Source organism: Chrysemys picta, chromosome 15 (genome assembly GCF_011386835.1).
Source record: "Chrysemys picta bellii isolate R12L10 chromosome 15, ASM1138683v2, whole genome shotgun sequence".
In the NCBI taxonomy this organism is placed as follows: Eukaryota; Metazoa; Chordata; order Testudines; family Emydidae; genus Chrysemys; species Chrysemys picta.
Window position 1 is genome coordinate 18,717,518 of NC_088805.1, and position 12,570 is coordinate 18,730,087.

The 12,570-nt window shown below is 40.2% G+C and overlaps 1 protein-coding gene across 11 annotated transcripts in view; it reads right to left on the reverse strand.

Annotated features, from left to right (window-relative positions):
• Window positions 1–12,570, reverse strand: part of GOLGA3 (golgin A3) — a 39,424-nt gene that overhangs the window by 24,162 nt on the left and 2,692 nt on the right. For 2 of the 11 annotated variants that reach the window (XM_005295012.5, XM_024108333.3), the window contains exons 2-7: window positions 12,297–12,381; window positions 11,862–12,182; window positions 6,466–6,744; window positions 5,222–5,334; window positions 2,612–3,306; window positions 98–209 (exon numbers count right to left, since the gene is read on the reverse strand). In XM_005295012.5, the coding sequence (XP_005295069.2) occupies window positions 98–209; window positions 2,612–3,306; window positions 5,222–5,334; window positions 6,466–6,744; window positions 11,862–11,994 (1,332 nt within the window). In that variant the 5' untranslated portion in view covers window positions 11,995–12,182; window positions 12,297–12,381. Of the gene's footprint in view, window positions 1–97; window positions 210–2,611; window positions 3,307–4,369; window positions 5,335–6,465; window positions 6,745–11,861; window positions 12,183–12,296; window positions 12,382–12,570 lie in introns of all 11 variants that reach the window. The other 9 variants (XM_065568474.1, XM_065568475.1, XM_005295013.5 and 6 more) reach the window with 6 other exon arrangements.

Here is a 12,570-nt window from a genome sequence, read left to right on the forward strand (position 1 = left end):
CCACCTCTCTGCAAACACAATGTGGGAGCTACTTTAAAATTTTAATTAGTGTATGACTGTAGTTTATGAAATACAGAAATTTAGATTAATTTTCTACCTGATTAGCTTCTAATGACAGTGCTTCGAGCTGTCCTTCAAGTCTCATCTTTTCTTTTAGGACCTGCAACATTTCATCATGAGTTCCTGTGATAGAGCTTTCCATAGACACACTGGAGACAGAAACAACACACATTTAAAGAGTTAGGATTTTTTATAAATCGCCCATTTATAGAGCAGTGAAGCTGAAATTACAAGATGTTCCAACTCCACTAAATAACTCAGTTCTAAATGAGCTAGAGTTTTGGGCAGTCTTTTTAGCTTTGTGAAAGACTCACCACAAAGAACTAAACAAATTTCACTTGCCAGCTGACAGACAGAGAAATAGCTGCTATGCACAAAACACTGGATTGGGAGCTATCTGAATTCCCCAAAACTGGGCAGATCATGGAACTGATGTTTGTTTTCCAGGAAAGAAACTAATGAGCTGACTTTATTATCCTCAGAAACTAAATATCCCTTTACCAAGGGATTTACAGACATCTCAATGGAAACATTTTTGTGATCAAGCACCTTTCACATGCACCAACCACACACAACTATTTTAACATGAAAATAAATGGATAGTTGTCACAGCTAAAGCCAAAAAAGCTATTCAGCATGGAGTATACCCTATTCCCCTTCTCCAGTATAGTTTACTCAGCATATCCATGAAGTTCAGAGAAAATGGGCAAGAACTTCTGCTTTCTCTCCTGTCAGGATTAGGCATAGATTGTGATTATCTAATGACAACTGATTTTGCTAAGAATTTTGAGAGGTTTGTATTTTTTCCAAAGACAAGACAAATAATTGTATTTTCTAGATTTGTACAAGTTGTTTTGGTAACTGTATCTTTAGACAACAATAGTATTGTGAGTTTGACTAGTTTTCCGCTTGCTAGTCTAACCTTGATCTCCTGTAAGGTATAGATATTAAACCATAATTAAGGTGTCATAGACACAAACTTCTGAGGATCTAACAGTTAATCCCCTTCTAAAGGTCTAAAGAGGATAGGAGTATCTAGGGCAAGTATCCTGGCATCTTGCAAGTACAGAGGACTGAAAGCAAACAAACAAACAAACAAACCCACACATTTCTCTGCACAGATCACTAGTCTATAAAGAGACCAAAGAGAACACACTACTGTTTCTTAAGACAGTATCATATATCATTTTATTTTTTTAAAAAATCAGTGCAGTCCAATGAAATTCTGTGGTACGTAATACATAACTAGTCTGAGACCAAAGAGAGCTTTAGATGGAAAGAGGGGGCTGCTAACAGGGCATTCTCTATGAAGGCCCTATTGTTTTAGAATTTGCTCCCACCAACCCCTACCTCCAGGCCAAAATAAGCCCAAATCTAGCTACCTTCAGGGCCTAGAGCAAAGCTCTAGGCACCTGAAAAAAGTAGAGGAAGGAATTGTTAGAGGGGAGGGCAATTTGAGTGTAAGTTGCCTAAAGGCTATGTCTACACTAGAAAACTTACAGTAGCCCAGCTATACTGCTGCCAGGTCTCCCGTGTAGCCGCTCTATGCTGATGACGGAGCTGTCCACACCAGCATTTCTGTCGGTGTAACTTATTTCAGTCAGGGGTGTATTTTTTTCACACCCCTGACTGACAAAAGTTTTACCCAAAAAGTGCTAGTGTTGATATAGCCTTAGTCACTGGTGGTAGATAAACTTACATAGTATTACTGCATTTTTAAGTTACGTATGGAGATACCAAAAGGGTGCCTTTCTATAAGTTTAAAAGAAAGTAAGGAACTTTTAAAAACCTGACTATGGAATCATGACAGGAAATTCCAAATATATGAAATATTACAGTTTAGGTAAATGTGTTCCCTAGGCCATTAAAAATGCTTATCTTAAAAATTCTGCTCATTCACTGTTCAATTTGTAATGCCTGAGTAATCCCTCTCCTCGCCATGCACCTACACCCGTTCTGGAAACTGCATCTGAATGATCACTATTGTAAAAAAACAAAATTTCCCAATCTGGTTATATTTGGCTCTAACTGGCACTCCCACAAATTGTAACACTATTAGTCTCAGCCAAGTGGTCCTCAGAAAGGTGCAAAATTCTTTCCTCTCTATGAAAACAAAGAAATCCCTTCAATCAGATACTGAAAACCAAACGGCCAGTGATTAGTGCACAGGATAGGCAAACACACCAGCACAAACCGGAAATGAGTTTTGGAAAGCCATTTTTGATGTATAGGGCTCAGTGGATACTATAAGCAGTGGACACCACAATCAAATTCTACTATATTTAAGAATCGTGATGACAAAGCACACACATGTCTACAGTGCCCTTGTTTTAATCACTTGACCAGGGACACTTCCTATAAACTAAAAATACCTATAATAAACATGTATTCAGTGCAGTGATTTCTATTAGGACTCACTAGTTATCACATATTTGATCATGCTGAACAGAAGTTTAGTTATACGTAAAATGCTGTAGTTGGTAATAAAAGCATCAGGTTGCCTATGCCAAAGAAGTGCAGTGTGTGTATTGTGCGCAATGTATTGTCTTACCTGCTAGAAAGACTGTCTCTCCGACTCCGCACTTCCCCATTAACTTCCTGGTCCTGGGCATGATGCTCTGCTGCTGCAGCCTGCAATACTTCCCTGATGGAAGGAAATTGCCCCATTCCATCTGAAGGGATCTCCTGGCCATTTACTGTATATGAAATCCCCTGTTTGCCTTCTGCATTCAGTAAAATGCTATACGACCCCCTTCCTGACACACTGCTGTAGGTAGAGCTGTCACTCTCATTTCCATCCAGCCTTATTCCTAAATCGCTTCCGTCAATCTCTGAAACACTGTCTCCTGCTATGGAGGAATTCTCCAGTCGGTCATCTGTTTCAGAACGGAGACTGATTTCAGATACAACAGAAGTCAGACCACTTCTATTCTCCTTTAGAGACCCACCAGATGCATCAGCAGTCTCAAAATTCCTAGTAGCATTTCCAGGATCTGAATTTTCAGTTCTGTAATCAGCCAAGGAACGGATATTACTTGACTTGGAAGATTTGGAGCTTCTTTTCTCTTTTGAAGGGGCTGGAAGTCCCAGGCTGCCCAGTTTTGGCCCCCTTGGGACACTGGTCCGCAAGAAGGAGTACTCTTTTGTCATAGCTACAGTGCTGGCCCTTGGCAAGATTTCTGGATTTAACATCAGCTCAGGATCTAGTGTACTAGAGGGCCGGGTTTTGGATGTAGAGTAGCTGGACTAAAAGAAATCAGAAGCAAACAATAAATTCTAGAACACTTATACTCACATCAATTTTTTCTTATTGTATTTAGAAAGGTATGAAAGAAAAATGAACCTTTTACAACAGCACTTGGACTGACGTAGAACTTCACAAACAAGCTACTCTTAATAGCTAGTTAACCCAGTCCTGGCTGAGATTTGGATATGGAGGAGAGCTAACTGATTGAGTCTTAATCCAGACACGATGAAAGTAATTTAGGTAAACTGTGAAAACTAATCAGAAGATATTGCAAAAGAGTACTTTAACAACTTAATAAAGGCTTCAGCCTTTGAATAATAATTTTTAAACTTTCCAAAAGTTTTTCAATTTTTTTTTTTGTATTATGAGAAGACAAAGAAAAGAATATGGATTTTTCAGAACATCTATGATTTAGACGTGTGCATTTAAAAACAAAATTATGGAAAGTCAATGAATGGGGGCTAATTGTATTTATATTTACTAAGAAAGTAAAACTGTGAAGATTTAAACTTTAAAAAACTATCCCTTTACAATATCATATATACACAATAATGTATCAGATTTGTACATTCTAATTACAGCATGCAATTCTATGTTGACACTAAAATCAAATGCAATTATATTGATTACATAAATATACAATTAAATGCTCATAAATACTAGATTAAAATGTCACATTATGAGATAAATGCATAAGAGCAAAGAGACTCAGTTTAGAAATAACCAAAAGTATTATGAGCACAAGGTCAACTTAGTATTACCCAAATATGAACTGTAAGAATCCTTTACTCAAGACTTATCTCCAAAGGGTTTAATCTTCCCTGCATATTCCTCTCCATCCATCTTCTTTCTTCTCCACTTCTCTATCTTCTGGATTACCCCCCTCTCCCACCTGTTCCTACCATTCCCCCCACACTAACCCCTACACTCTTTTTTTGTAAATCAAGGAAATAAAACATGCCAATCATTCTCTTGATCTTGCTGCCCCCAGTCCTACAAACACAACTATTAGTAACTTTATGCATGTTAGGAGTCTCATTTGAGTTCAATGGGACTACTTACATGGTAAATTCTGTTTGGGTTTAGACTGCACCTGTCATCACAGAATCATGGCCTTTGCTTGGATATTGTGCACCTTTCCCCCAGACTTCATCTATTTTTGTATTTGAGATTGTAAGCTCTTTGGGTAGGAGCCATGTCTTCATATCTGTTACTACGGAGTAAAATTTACTAACAGTATCTAGCAGAATGGAGCCCTAGTCCTCAGTGGTGGCTATGGGCTCTACTGCACTATAAACAAATAATAAAGTAAGTATACATAGTGACACGATGAAAAGTGTACAGTTATTGCAGATGGTGCCTAAATGGAAACCTCACATAGTACACTTTTGAAGACAGCAGTGGCAGTTTACTCAGGTCTATGAGTTTCCTAACAAGGCACTGTAAAATTTGTTTTGTTTTGTTTTTAAACATTTCTACTGCTCCAAACATATATTATTGTTCTTCACACTAGACTTTCCAAATTATCAACAAAAAAACCTAGAAGCAACAATTTCTTTGTGAAATTCCTAGCGAGTGAGGGAAGTCACTCAAAGTTGTGGACTATGGTAAATAGGATATCATTATATATGCAACAAATAATCATTCAAACCTCAGGAAAAAAAAATATAGGACCAAATTCTTCCTTCAATTACACTAGTGGTACCATGCAGCCTTCATGGATTACCATGATGCAACTGAAGGCAAAATTTGGCACATACAGAAGAGAAGTAGAAAAATAAATTTTCCTGGCTAGAAGTTATTGAATTTTTACAGCCAGGAAACAGACAGTTTAGGGCAGGTATGGGTTCATTTTCCAAGCTTCCCACCTACAGAGATCACCTAGAAACAGAGGATCTGCTGCAAGGTGCTTACTCTTTCTTGGTGCCTTTTTACTCTGTACTGTTTGAGCTGCTCTTCCAGACGCCTTCTTGCCTGAAGTCTGATTTGTTCTTCTTTCTCCAATGGGAGTGAAGACTCTGATGAACCTATGCACAAAAGTTACCTCTAAGGTCACACAAGAAAACTTCAAAAGACAAACACAACACAGAAAGAGTGGAAAATATCCCTACATCAACCCCTTCTCCCATCGGCAATGTACACACAACATTCATGCTTAAGCAGAGCATGCATCATTCTCAAGGACAGCCCTTTAGCATGCAGCTCAGGAATACTCCCCCATCTTCTGAAGTATCCTTATGTAAGCATTGAGATTACAGTGCTTAATTCAATCATTTTATATTTACAAATATCACAACTCTTTCGAATGATCTGAGACAAAACCTTCCACAGTAAGAGCAAGAATACTTTTACCACCTAAATCCCACCTGCTTTAGAACCGAATTCTGACAGAATGACAGGACTAGGCAAAATCTATTCAGTTTCTAGTTCCATCCCTCAGAGGCTAGTGTAAGATTGTTCCCTACAGTAAATTTACTTGCATTTTGTCCAGTTTAGTATTAAATACGTGATGCAGCTTCCCTTACTTCCCTTGAGAGACTAGTCTAGTCTAGTCTATGGGCTTGTCTACACTTACAGGTGGATCAACCAGCGGCGGTCGATGCATCGGCGGTTGATTTAGCGGCTCTAATGAAGACCCGCTACATCGACTGCAGATCACTCTCCCATTGATTCCTGAACTCCACTGGATCCAGAAGAGTAGGGGGAGTCGATGAGAGAACGTCTCCCATCAACATCACATAGTGTGGACCCTGCGGTAATTAGATCTAAGCTACGTCTATTTGAGTTACACTATTCACATAACTCAAATTGCGTAGCTTAGATCGAATTTCCCCTGTAGTGTAGACAAGTCCTAAGACATCCCACTGTAAGAAGCTTTTGCTATTATTTAACCTAAAATTGTAATTTTCTCAGTGTCATCCCATTACTCCCAAAGTGGGACAAACTAGGGCAATTTAGCTTCCTATCCACTATAATGTTCAGGTCAGTAGAACAACCAAACTTGTTAAATGTTAAGGCACATGCTTTCCTGGGAGCAAAGAGTGGTTTATTGCAAAAATGAATTTTAGTCCAAGCTTAAGTGATTCTGCAGACACGATCAGAGAAAAAAGCTTTAGGCAGCAAGAGAAGAAGGGGCTCTACAGTAAACAGATGCTTACACAATTCAGTTTCTTGCATGGGAAGACTTAGTTTGAGTGACTGCAAAGCTTCTTTTCTAAGAACTATTCCCTCAGCACTAGTTCCCTGAGACTTCCTTAGGTTGTCATGGAAACCAGCCACACCTGGAGACTCTTGACCATGTGGACTGCTGGTTGGTTCAAAAGACAAAGGGAGGTCAGGATAGAGTGCCTCTGGTCCATTCTGGTAAGTGCCCCGTTTGCGGTTTATTTCCAGACTTTCTCCTTCATTTGGCACTTTGTTGGCATTAATACTAGTTGCTGAAAAGAAAGTGACATTGCATTAATTCACACTGGCAACTATAAGTCATCCCATTCAACCCTACACATACTTCCAAAACCAAATCTAACAAATTAATAGGATTGTTTTTTGGACTGTAAGAATGTCTACAAATTGCTATGATTTCTACTTAAAAGAGAAATTAGATGGAGGAAGTTTATTTCTCCATTCAGAACAAGCAGATATACTTTGCACTCCTATTATACCCTACATCAGAGGATCTCAAAGGACATCAAAAGCATTAACTAAGTCCCTTCCCAATAATCTTGTTAGGCAAGTATCATCCCAGTTCTCAGATGCATCATATGTATACAGCACAATAGATAACATGAACCAAAATAATGAAGCAAGAAAATACAAAACAGAAGTCCTGCAATTTATTTTTATTAGATTTCATATAAAAACACAAAAACAGCTAACCTAAATCTGGATCTCATCCCTGTTTGGTGGTGACTATATGCATTTTTCATGAGGAAAAAAAATACATCCTCAACGCACGCATAACACAAAAATAAAATATACAAATGTATATTTTAAAGACCTCCACCTTGCTTCTCTGCTTGATGGAGCAAAGATGTACATTTAAGACATGGTTGTGGCAGAACTTCATAATTCATTTTAAGATACATGTTTCTAGATCACTCAAGAGAAAAAAAATCTATCCAAAAGGAAGCTGAAATAGCCACCTTGCTGGAACAGTTTATTCAAAAAAGTTTATGTGAACAAACAGAGCTGAAAAAAACTTGTGCTAAAATAGAATTGTTTCTGCTGCTTACTTCTGACACACACTCATCCTTTCAGAAAGTAGGGCTGTTATAGATAAGGTACAGAAACTAGATATAGGCAAACAGATCACAATGATTAAAGAAAGTGGTTCTTTTTCCATTTGGACATGAAAGTTACTGCTTAGCTATGAAATACTTTTGGCATAAAATAGGATCATTTCAAGCACCAGATAAGGAAGAAGGGAAGTTACACAAAAATCAGGAACATAATAATTCTCAGATGTGGTAACCTTTAAAGCACCTCCCTGAAGTTAAATAAGATACATTGGGGGGTAGGAGGGATTCAGGTAGGGCAGTGCTTTTGTTTTGTTACATAAAAACTGATCTTTTCATTTAGTGTGGTCAAATTACCCTTTAGAAGAGTTTAAAAATAGAAAGACAGTAAACAAATGAATGTACTGATTAAAGATACAAAGATTAACTGAATCTTTATATTAACTAAAAAAAACAAAAATGAAGCACACCCTATAATCCACTTGGGGTAAAATAGGATATAGTGAAACTCCATTTATAGAGAATTGCCCATTTGTTTGATTTACTGCAGTGTGATAGGTGTATTTCCAATTAGAAGGAACCATTGCTTACCAAGAAAATGTCTTCTTGTAATGGGCTTCACTGCATTTTGTGTTAACTAATGTCATGGGCCTATGCAGTTTGTGGTAAGCTGGAACCAAATTCCGTGACAACATCCCTGGAATCTCTAGAGCAGGGGTGGGCCACATCTGGCCCTTCAGATATTTTAATCCGGCCTTTGAGCTCCCGCCGAGGAGCAGGGTTCAGGGCTTGCCCAGCTCCACATGTGCCATGGCTTTGCGCAGCTCCTGGAAGCAGCAGCATGTCCCCCCTCCGGCTCCTACGCGTAGGGGCAGCCAAGGGGCTCCGCATGCTGCCCCCGCCCCAAGCGCCGCCCCCATTGGCCAGGAACCATGGCCAATGGGAGCTGCAGGGGCAGCGCCTGCAGACAGGGCAGGGTGCTGAGATGCCTGGCCGTGCAGGAGCTGGAGGGGGTACATGCTGTTGCTTTTGGGAGCTGTTTGAGGTAATTGCTGCCTGGAGCCTGCACCCCTGACCTCCTCCCCTAACCCTGATCTCCCTCCTGCCCTCTGAGCCCCTCGGTCCCAGCCCAGAGCACCCTCCTACACCCCCAACACCTCACCCCCAGCTGGAGCCCTCACCTCTGCCCCTCAGACTACAACCCCTTGCCCCAGTCCTGAGCGCCCTCCCACACCCTGAACTCCTAATTTCTGGCCCCACCCCAGAACCCTCACCCCCTCCCGCACCCCAACCCCCAATTTTTGTGAGCATTCATGGCCCACCATACAATTTCCATACTCAGATATGGCCCTCGGGCCAAAAAGATTGCCCACCCCTGCTCTAGGGCCTAATCTGTCCTAGAAAAGGTTTGCCAGTATAGCTATACCAACAACTCCGCCAGTGTAGATACATACCTACAAAAGAGTGCTTTTGCCAAAATAGCTGATAGCAGTTCCTCAAACAAAACAAACTATACTTGCAAAAGCACTTTTTGCTGATATAATTATCTACATTTTTTTTCCAGTATAGAAACATTGTTTAAAAAAAACACCCCACACCTGAACAAAAACATCTAGTGTTGACCTGCCAGTATTCTGGTGCAACGTACTTGCATTAGAACACAAGAACAGCCAAACTGAGTCAGACCAAATGTCCAGTATCCTGTCTTCCGATAGTGACCAATGCCAAGTGCCCCAGAGGGAATGAACAGAACAGGTAATCATCCAGTGATCCATCCCCTGCCGCCCATTCCCAGCTTCTGGCAAACAGAGGCGAGGGATACCATCCCTGCCTATCAATGGCTAATAGCCATTAATGGACCTATCCTCCAGGAATTTATCTAGTTCTTTTTTGAACCCTGTTATAGTCTTGGCTTTCATAACATCATACTGGAAATTCTTCAGACATTTTCATTTAAATATAAACAATGGAGGTTTGCATTGAATTAAATATTAAAATGAACACCATAATCCGGGGTCGGCAACATTTGGCACGCGGCTCGCCAGGCCAAGCACCCTGGCGGGCCAGGCCAAGCACCCTGGCGGGCCAGGCCAGTTTATTTACCTGCTGACGCGGCAGGTTCGGCCGATCGTGGCCCCCACTGGCCGCGGTTCGCCGTCCCGGGCCAATGGGGGCTGCGGGAAGCAGCGTGGGCCGAGGGATGTGCTGGCCGCAGCTTCCCGCCGCCCCCATTGGCCCAGACGGCGAACCGCGGCCAGTGGGGGCCGCGATCGGCCGAACCTGCCGCGTCAGCAGGTAAATAAACTGGCCTGGCCCGCCAGGGTGCTTACCCTGGCGAGCCGCGTGCCAAACGTTGCCAACCACTGCCATAATCCCTTCAGCAGCCCGCGTTATTGGTTTTTATATTAAAAAATTATACTGGTGCTACTGTTTCAGTTTTTGATATGTCTCAGATTTCTGTACTGGAAATGCATAACTGCATCAGAAGTTGTCAAGAGGAAAGAGCCATTTTGAAAGCTATGTTGGGGCATGGGAGGCAATTTGGCATGTTAGCTGGATGTTTCTACTGTGATGGTGAGTAGTGAAATAGCTATGTCATATATAGGCGTCAGCCACAACAACTCAGAAATGATTGGGCAGTTCATATCTGAGCTACTGTTTCAGCCTGTCTTTCTCAATCTGCAGACAACACTGCATCAGTTTACATCTGTTTCATGATTTAAAGGTTATCCTCACAACTATAAAAAAGTGTTAAAAAGATTCTGGAGCACAATTCTCAGCATAGGAATGGATTTCATGGCAAATTCTATAGCCACAAAATATACAGGACACTACATGCTATTGTTAACGTTATTTAGCTGCAATAATTTTGATACATGTCTGCAATCTCCTGAAAGCACCGGAAGGTATAATTAAATAGCATGTCTTTCTCTTGTTTTTAATCTATTTAAAAGCTATGATTGTTAGGAAGATGTCTGACAGAAATAAGGACAGGAAACAGTTAAATTTTAACTTCGTGTGAGATGAATGATTCATCTTATGATTATACCCTGGCAATCAGATACAAGGTTGTCTGACAAACAAAAATAAAGGCTCTGGGCTCCCCTTATTGTAGCTGTATGACCAAAAAAAACCCCAACCAGAACTATACAGATGGGAACTGTAACATACATTCATTACTCAACCATTTCCAACCAACATTAAATCAATTCCACATATGCATATTAGGTTCACCAATGACTATTAGCTAAGATGGTCAGGAATGCAACCCCATGCTCTGGGAGTGGACAACAGGGGATGGATCACTCAATGATTGCCTGTTCAGTTCATTCCCTCTGAAGACCCTGGCATTGGCCATTGTCAGAAGATAGGATACTAGGTTAGATGGACCATTGGTCTGACCCAGTATGGCCGTTCTTATGTTCAACAATAAATCTTTATGCTAAGGAGGCCTATTTAAGTCAGCACATTACTAAACTTCTTGTGAACAAGTGCAAAGTTTTCTACTTTATTATTTTGTAAAGTGGAACAGTTTAGTGGATTATGCTAAACCAGAAAAAAAGCACTCTTTTTCTAGAATAAGAGTGTGTTCACACATGGAGTTATTCAGGAATAGCTATTCCATAACTCCAGGTGTAGACAAGCCCTTAAGGATCTTACCTCTTAATTTCAGGGGAAGAAAAAATAACACAGATTCAGAGGGTCCTGTGGCACCTTTAAGACTAACAGAAGTATTGGGAGCATAAGCTTTTGTGGGTAAGAACCTCTGGGAGCATAACCTTTTGTGGGTAAGAACCTCACTTCTTCAGATGCAAGTCTTATGTGAGATGAATGATTCATCTTATGATTATACCCTGGGAGCATAAGCTTTCGTGGGTAAGAACCTCACTTCTTCAGATGCAAGACTTGCATCTGAAGAAGTGAGGTTCTTACCCACGAAAGCTTATGCTCCCAATACTTCTGTTAGTCTTAAAGGTGCCACAGGACCCTCTGTTGCTTTTTAAAGATTCAGACTAACACGACTACCCCTCTGATACTTGATAACACAGATTAATTGTGATAGGGATTGCTCAATTGCTGTATTTAATTAATGGCTTTAAAAACAAAATTTAAAAGCAGTTTTTAATTAAAAGGATGGACTTCTTCTGAATTTCTAAGACAGATGAGTTATAGTTTTCACAAGACAATCTATATTATTATACAGCAAAATACACTACTTAGTCCAACAAAATAATGGTCAACGTCTTGTCTGACAAAATCATGAGTGAGAGAGAAGCCTTATAATCAGAAAGCGATTCAATTCTTATGAAACGACTCACTATTAATTTCAGCTCCTTCAGTTGGCATATCTGATTTGGCTTTATAATCCAGACGTCCTTCTGAACTGTGAGACACCCCATTGCTAGCTCTGTTCTCCAACAGGGCACCTTGCTCAACAGATGATGAGTCCATGGTAAGAACGACCCAGATCCAAGGAAATTAATTCTTCTGAATAATTTGCCTCCAAGTGAACTACCAAGTCCAGATTCTCTCCATCAGCAGCAGTACTATTCGAGATGTCGTATAGTAGCACAACAGTGGGCTTTTCATTCGTTGGTTTACAGTAGGCAGCTCAAATTCCAGGAGGTCATGAAAATATCCTGGAGCAAAAAAAGCAATTACCAAGATGCTACATTCACTGGAAACAAATACATTTATTTTAAAAACATATTCACAACGTTGAAGATACCAGATAGACAGTAAGTAGCACTTACAAATTGCTCTTCACCCACTCAATTCATTTACTCCAATGTACAGAATCAGGGTATGAAATGATAGTGGAGACAATAATCCACTGTCCTGCAGAATGAATACATTATTTAATAACATATTTCTCAACTTTTACAGTACAAAGACCTGTGCAAGCCTACAGAAATTGGTTCTGCACCCAGACAATTGATTTAAGATCATTATCCTAAAGCCCTTTTTAATGTAAATATGTATTCTAAACCTGGTATCAACTCCAATAAACTACAGTATGTAATTGTC